The following is an 8,157-nucleotide window of genomic DNA, read 5'->3' on the forward strand; positions in this document are numbered from 1 at the left end:
AGACATTCCCGCTTCTCCCGTTTGAGTCTCGGTCCCTAGCGACTCTCCCGGATCTGGAGCTCAGAGTCTGCGACTCCCTCCTGATTGAAAACAACAACCGCGCCCTCCACCGCCAGCCCGTTCCGCACACCCCACACCCCAGAATTTGACTTCAGCACTGCGGCTCCTCTGAGTCTGGATATGATACTCTCTTTACTCCTAGTTGTAGAGTTTCCACTCAGCCAGCCCTCCTGTGGCTCTGGATGTTGTCCGTTCCCTGGTTCAAGCTTAATTTGAATTGGTTGTTCAAGGCAGCAATCTCTGGCGTTAACCTATGCCGCCATCTTCGGTTCGTACATTATAAGTATTTTTAAATATATTTTTATTGATTTCAGAGAGGCAGGGAGAGGTAGAGAGAGAACTTCAATGATGAGAAGGAATCATTGATCAGCTGCCTCCTGCATACCCCATACTGGGGATTGAGCCCGCAACTCGGGCATGTGCCCTAACTGGGAATTGAACTGTGACCTCCTAGTTCATAGGTCAGTGCCCAACCACTGAGCCATGCCAGTGGGCTGCTGAACTTCTTTATCATCTTGCTCCAATCCAGATTTGCTTGCTTTCTAGGGCAACCTCCTTTCACTATTATCCTGGGAATATACTTGCCAGTCTTTTGGTGTTGTACCTACTGTTTCCTGGACTCCATTTCTCTGGTTAATTCCCTTTTCTTGAAAAAGGGTTTATAGGAGCTTAAAATTCTTGATCTTATTTGTCTGTTTTTTTCCCTATCACACTTGTTTGACAATTTGAATGTGTGTTGGATTCATGTTCTTATCTCTTTCCTCTGAATTTTGAAGGCAGAACTCCATTGTCTTTAAGCATCTCATGCCATTGGGAAGTTTTGTATTATTGTGATTCCTGACTTTACATGTGATCCTTTCCTTTGCTTTCAGAAGCTTTTATCCATTCTTGTTTCCCCAGTGTTTTAGAACCTGATGATGATGTGCCATTGTGTGTGATCCTTCCCCTGCTCCCCTCTTTGTTTCTTTCACTGAACTGGTTACCAAGTGAATCCTTTCTATTTGGAAACTTATACCATGAGTTCTGAAGAGTTTTTAAATGTGATTTCTTGGATGATTTCTGTTTTCTCATTCTGGAAGTTTTATTAAAATGTGCCCTTTTGACTATAGCTGTATTTTCCTTTCCTATTATCTAGCTTTGTCTTTTTGTTCTGCTTTCTGGGGGAGTTTTTCAAATTTATCTTTCAACCCTCTTGTTGGAATTTTTAATTTCCAAGGGTTCTTTTGTGTTCTCTGAATGTCTTCCCTCCACTAAAAGCATCCTGTTCTTTAAGGGTTTTTGTTGCTTTTGATTTTTCTCCTCTTAATTGTGTCTTTTTCTGTAAGTTTTTTTGTTCTGTTTTTCTTGGGCTTTGAGTATCTGGCGATTGCTAGTTGCTTGTTTGTATTTAATAGTGAGGCACTAAAAATGCTGGCTTTCACATTGCTGCTGCTTGTGAAGCAAGGATTCTTAGAGAGGGACCTGGCTGTTTTCTAATGGGACTCCCAGATGGCACTATCTAAAGTTCTTTTCTTTTGGATACCTCAGGTTTTTTGTTTGGTCATTGTTGGTGGTGGTTTGTTTTTCCTATAGGGAAACCTTCTAGTCTTCTCTAGGAGGATAAAAACTTGATGCTAGTGTTTTTGGAGTCTAGTGGGAGAAGGGTGTTGGAGAGAGTCCAACCAGTTATCAGTAAACTTAAATAATTCCCCGGTAAAATTCTATGTATGGCACTACCTTTTTGTCTTTGCCTGGTATATTGAAGTCTAGTTTAACCTCTTTAGGAGGCATATCTTCAGTCTTCTGCTAGAGGAGGGAGGAGATCCAGGAGCGGCTTTACTTCTTATACTTATTTCCAGCTGGTACTCTTTCAGCCTCAGTCACATAACTCCTCCCTTTGCTCTATCTGAAAATACCTGGCTCTTCTGGTTTGTGGGCCAGCTAATTTTGTTGTTGGCTTCACCAACTCTAGGCATTTAGCTTTTCCTGGGATACTGTGTTATTGTATCTGATCTGTCTGGTTTCCAACTTCTAAATTTTATGTCACTCTGCTCTTCTGTCCTACTTGTTTTTATGGGTTTATACCTTAATTTTGTTTACCACCATTTTAGTAGATTTGTAGGAGGGAGCATTGTTTTTAACCCACTGTCGATCTGAATGTTGACTTAGGCAGTGCCTTTTCATCTGGACTATCTCCCCACTTTTCTGTATTTATTAAAGTTTAGCTTTATTCTTGCCTCCTTTCTGGAACTTTCCCTGATATTTTCAAAGTATAATGGCTTTTTGATTGAACCTCATCACTTAGTAAGCATGAGAATATATTATAGAGCTATTTGAGAGACTATAAGGAGGAATAGGAAAAGAATGAGTATATTTTTTTCTGTTTAAATGAGGGGGAAGCTATGGGATTTCAGCACACTGTGAAAGAACTTTCTCACAGTTCAGCAACAGAAATAGATTGCTTCTTCAGAGTCCGGATGACTCTGTGTGTGTAATGTTGTAGGAAGAATTCCTACTTTGAGCTGCGGCTTGAACCAGGTGACTTTTGAGTCAGTTGTTTTTCTGCGTCCTGAGTGGGGTGAGGGTGAAGTTCTTCACAGATGCCTCTGGTGTACTCCATGAGTGGGGAAGCCAAGAGCAGAGAGCTCTGGACTCACCACCACTGCTTCATCCAGAGAAATACCATTTTCATCTCTTTTTATATGTAAGAGCTTTTCATGAAATTTAATTTGAAAAATGGACTCGGCTTTAAGAAACATCTGAAAACTGCTCTGTTCTTTTCTACATTTTTATGAATTAGAATATTTACTATGTATTGGACACTTATTTGCTCTTGATTGCACTTGAATGTCTAGTCTGTTATCTATCTTCTAGTATGTATATATCTGCTAAGAATGATTCTGAAGTTTTGTGGTAGAGAGTTTATATTTTCCTTTTCAGAACTTTTAGAATCTGATTTTTTCAATAAATAATTGTTGAATGTATGACTTAGCCCACATGAATTATTTCTGGTGAATGTTCTTTTTTCCAAGGTGCCAACCGGATAGTATTAGAAGACTCCAATATCTTGCAGCCCGTGGGACTGACTGTGTTTGAAAATTGGCTCTATTGGATTGATAAGCAGCAGCAAATGATTGAAAAAATTGACATGACAGGTCGAGAGGGTAGAACCAAAGTCCAGGCTCGAATAGCCCAGCTTAGTGACATTCATGCCGTAAAGGAGCTGAACCTTCAGGAATATCGTAAGTGCTGAGGATGTACTGCTCATTGTAGGATTTCTGTTTGTTGTAAGAAGTTAAGATAATAATTAGATGTTCTTGTGTCTTCTTACCACTTTATCTTGAAGATTTCCATGTACTTTTAGTTTTGCCTTTTTAAAAACATTTATTTATTTATTTTTAATCCCCGCCCAAAGATATTTTTTCTATTGATTTTTAGAGAGAGTGGAAGGAAGGGGAGAAACAGAGAGAGAAGCATCAAGGTGAGAGAGACACTTTGATTAGTTGCCTCCCCCACGTGCCCCAACTGGGATCAGGGATCGAGCCTGCAATCAAGGTACATGCCCTTGACCGGAGTTGAACACAGGACCCTTCAGTCTGAGAACCGACGCTCTAGCCACTGAGCAAACCGGCTAGGGCTAACTTTGTGCTTTTACAGACTTACATTAAATTCATCTGGGAGCTTTTTAAATTAAGCTTAATCTTTTTTCCGTAAAATAGGAATGGGGGAATGGAATGGTCTTGCTCATTTTCAAAAATTTTCTCAGGTACAACAGACACTCTGCTTGTGATGCCCTTTCTTTCTCTCCTTCAGCCCCTTTAAGAATACTGATATAAAACGTATATTTCATTCTTTGTATACCCCATAGTTCAAACTAAAGCAAAAGTTATATAATGATGGATATAGTTATAATGGAATAACTTTATCTTGAGCAAAAGCAAGCTAAAATCTGTAGGTAAACTTGGAATACTGTGCTTTAATAAGTGCTTGGTTTTTTCCCCTCTTGGATAAAGTTTTCAACTCTGAGCTTTAAAAAAGTAGCCATAAATATTCTTTTTATCTTACTGAAAACTCCAAAATGGATGATCATCTTGGACTATTTCCTCGTTAATAGGTGTCTGTAATCAGAAATACCTTCATAGCAATAATTACATAGGTCTTACATGATTGTAGTTTTAAGCTCTGGCCTGTGTGCTCAATGTTTAGAGCATGGACCAGCGTACTGAAGGGTATCGGGTTCAACCCCCCATCAAGGGCACGTACCTGGGTTGCAGGTTTGATCCCTGGCCTCGGGTGAGGCATGTGCAAGAGGCAACCTATCAATGTGTCTCTCACTTTGGTGTCTGTCTGTCTCTCTCTCTTGTCTGTTTCTCTGTCTCTCAAAATGAATGGGGAAAATATCCTTGGGTGAGATGAGAGAGAGAGAGAGAGAACACTATTGAAACTCCTTCTCAGCACAATGCCTTTAAATCAAATTGTAATATGAAAGGAGAATAGAGGAATGAGAGCACCATTGCTTGTTCAAGTCCTCATTATTTTGTCACTGTTTATAAACTTGGAAGTTAAGTTTAGAGGTATTTAAGAATTAGAAAGTTAGAATTGTTGCCATTCTCTGTTATGATATGTAACTCATGCAGAACATTTGATAGGAATAAAGTAGTAATGACACAGTGCCTAAGTTATTCAGTTGATATAAGATCTCAATTGAGGTTTTCAGAATTTCCAGGGGGTTTGGTATCTTTTTTATAAATAAATGAACATTTAAATATGGTTTTATATTTGGAAAAACATTTTTTTTTCAAATTGCTAAGAACATTAAAGAGAATGAGATTTTTATCAAAAGCACCATGGAATTAAAAGGTTGAGAAACACTGCCATATTGTTTATGTATCCTAATCTAATGGCTGATGTCTGTTTTGGGACATTGATGTCGTATAGCACACTGCTCATTAGTAGATAGCTGACTTCCTTAAGCTCATCAGCACTCACCAAAACAGGACTGATGTGTTAGTGAAAAGTCAGATAACAAATGGGTGTCTACATCAGATGTTGGTATTCTGTGAAGGCATATGTCCAGTTACTTTTAACACAAGCTAAGTAGAAAATTCATAGCAATGATTTCATTGAATACAGCCTGTCACAGACTTCAGATAGTTGCCAGATGGTGTATTTATTTCATTTAACCCAAATATGAGGAAATTAAACATTTGTAACATTGCAGGTTATCTTTTTAAAAATTATTATTATTGATTTTAGAGAGAGAGGAAGGAAGAGGGGGAGAGAGAGAAACATGGATGTGAGAGAGAAACAATAATTGGGCCCCCTCCTGCAGGCCCCCTACTGAGGCTGGAGTCGAAACTCTGGCATGTGCCCTGACTGGTAATCAAACCTGCCACCTTTTGGTGTATGGGGTGATGCTCAACCAACTGAGCCACTCCAGCCAGGGCACATTGCAGGTTACCTTTTGCAATTGACTAAACAAGTAATTTTGATTATTTCTGATTGATTGAGTTCCATGTGAATTTAAATTTTTTCAGTGGATTCTTTATTAATATATACTTTTTGAGTAAAATCATCTTTTTTAGAAAGTTAGAATTTCTGAGTTAAAATCTGTAGTTTAGAAGAGTTTTTATATAGTCTCATCATTCTTCCTACACATATTTTTAGTTTCAGTAATCAGCTTTTCTTAGTCACAAAATTAACATGAGATGTATCATTACCTTGCTTAAAATACCTTAAGATATATATAAACTACAGGCCCGGTGCATGAAATTCGTGCCGGGGGGGGGGGTTGGTTCCCTTAGCCCAGCCTGCACCCTCTCTAATCTGGGACCCCTCGGGGGGATGTCTGACTGCCGGTTTAGGCCCGATCCCTGGCTTGGTCACCCTTAACACATTGTATGTGGGAAACGTATTTATATGTTTTGCATATTTATACGTCCTACCAGTGTAGTAGAGCGCGGGACACATATTAATACGTTTTTTATAGACTAGCGGTAGAATGCAGGTAACGTATATATACGTAAAATAAGTTATCGTAATTTTACTGAACGTTGCCATTTGCGCAAAAAATTAGCAAAAATGGTCCACACCACCTGTTAGCGCACGATAAAAACTACCCGCAAACAATGTGTTAACTGCCTCCTGCTGCCGGCCAGGTTGACCCCAACTGCCGGCTCTCTGCTGGCCTAGTTGCTCCTAACTGCCCCCCTCTCCCCAGCTGCTGGCCTGTTCACCCCTTACTGCCCCCCTCCCCACTGGCCTGGTTGCCCCCAACTGCCCCCTCCCTGTCAGGCTGGTTGCTCCTAACTGCCCCCCCTCCCTGCTGACCTGGTTGCCCCCAACTGCCCCCCCTGCTTGCCTGGTCGCCCCACACATCCTGCTTGTTCAGTTGTTTGGTCATCCCTCACTAACCCTCCTGCCGGCCTGGTTGCCCCACACAGCCTGCTGTTCAGTCATTTGGTCGTCCCTCACTAACCACTTGCTGCCTGGTCATAGGCAGCCATTTTGTGAGGGCATGAGGGTTAATTTGCATATTGCCTATTTATTATATTGCATATATAAAAGCAGTGTTTTGTTGTCCTCATTGTCTTATAGATTGTGTAGGGATGGAGCAAGGAATTATATACGTGTGGTAAAGAAGTCCTTGGTAATTCATAAATGATTGATTTTGACCTGGCTGTCCTTCTTCCCTCCCTCTCTTTCTTCCTTCTTTACTTTTTTTTTTTTTTTGCAGGACAGCACCCTTGTGCTCAGGATAATGGTGGCTGTTCACATATTTGTCTTGTAAAAGGAGATGGTACTACAAGGTGCTCTTGCCCCATGCACTTGGTTCTGCTTCAAGATGAGCTATCATGTGGAGGTAAATATGTTATCATTTTCCTGTGCAGGTCTAAATGCCAATTAACATGTTCTGTAACTTTAATTCAAATGAAAGAGAAAGACTGTTGTCTACAGTGACAGAAATTTAAAAATAATCTGATTTCTAATGTTAGGAAAATTATTACATAACTGAGTTGATACAGCTATTAAACATTATGATTATAAACTGATATAAAAAGGTAGCCCCCCCAAATCAGTGTTTTCTACTTAAAGCTACATAAAATACATATTTCTGTGAACAAAGATTGAAAGAGCTTATACACTCAAAAAACCATTGAGAAGATGGTATTATAAGACTCTTATTCTAAGTTTTAAAAAAAATAATGTGTTGAGTAGCAACTGTGAAGCATTCTGCTTGGACTGCAAGAGATTGTACATGTTGATTATTAAATGAGCTTCGCTCAGGTATGTTACCTCTGCGTGACAATTATTTTGTTTTTGTCACTCTCCTCCCCCCCTTGTTCATTGAAGAGCCCCCAACATGTTCTCCTCAGCAGTTTACTTGTTTCACGGGAGAAATTGATTGTATCCCTGTGGCTTGGCGGTGTGATGGGTTTACTGAATGTGAAGACCACAGTGATGAACTCAATTGTCCTGTATGCTCAGAGTCCCAGTTCCAGTGTGCCAGTGGACAGTGTATTGATGGTGCCCTCAGATGCAATGGAGATGCAAACTGCCAGGATAAATCAGACGAGAAGAACTGTGAAGGTATCTAAAAATTTTAAGACCTTTTTATATAGTCCTTTTTCCATTAAGTTGTTTGCAATTCAGAATGGAGTGTTGCTTTGGCTCAGTGTAGATTGGGGATTTTCAAGTACATTTGACTTTATTATGTCTAAACATAGTTGAGTACTAATATATGGTGACAGGAGAAGATTTGATTTTGGGTAGTGAGCACATGATGCAATATACAGATCTTGTAATCAGAAACCCACACCTGAAAGCTATATGTTCATGTTGACAAATGTCACCCCAATCCTATCTAATAATAAACATGGTAATTAACCGTAACTTTGCTACCCTTCCCATTGGCTAATCGGCAGGATATGCAAATTAACTGCCAACAAAGATGGCAGCCGGCAGCCAGGCAGCTGAAGGGAACATGAGGGTTGCTTGCTCCAGTGATGGAGGAAGCCAAGGTTCCCCGCCTGCCACTGCCGGCTTCTAAGCTGCAGTAAGAAACAATGTTGCAATTATAGAAGGTAAATAAACCCCAGAAACCTGCTTTCAGAAGTC

At 40.0% G+C, this 8,157-nt stretch overlaps 1 protein-coding gene across 1 annotated transcript in view; it reads left to right on the top strand.

Annotated features, from left to right (window-relative positions):
* LRP6 (LDL receptor related protein 6) overlaps positions 1-8,157 on the top strand; it is a 134,678-nt gene that overhangs the window by 111,622 nt on the left and 14,899 nt on the right. Inside the window, exons 16-18 of the mRNA XM_015561665.1 lie at positions 3,072-3,281; positions 6,776-6,901; positions 7,393-7,629. Of these exons, the coding sequence (XP_015417151.1) occupies positions 3,072-3,281; positions 6,776-6,901; positions 7,393-7,629 (573 nt within the window). The remainder of the gene's footprint in view (positions 1-3,071; positions 3,282-6,775; positions 6,902-7,392; positions 7,630-8,157) is intronic.

The sequence above is a fragment of the Myotis davidii genome, unplaced genomic scaffold, assembly GCF_000327345.1.
Source record: "Myotis davidii unplaced genomic scaffold, ASM32734v1 scaffold1017, whole genome shotgun sequence".
In the NCBI taxonomy this organism is placed as follows: Eukaryota; Metazoa; Chordata; class Mammalia; order Chiroptera; family Vespertilionidae; genus Myotis; species Myotis davidii.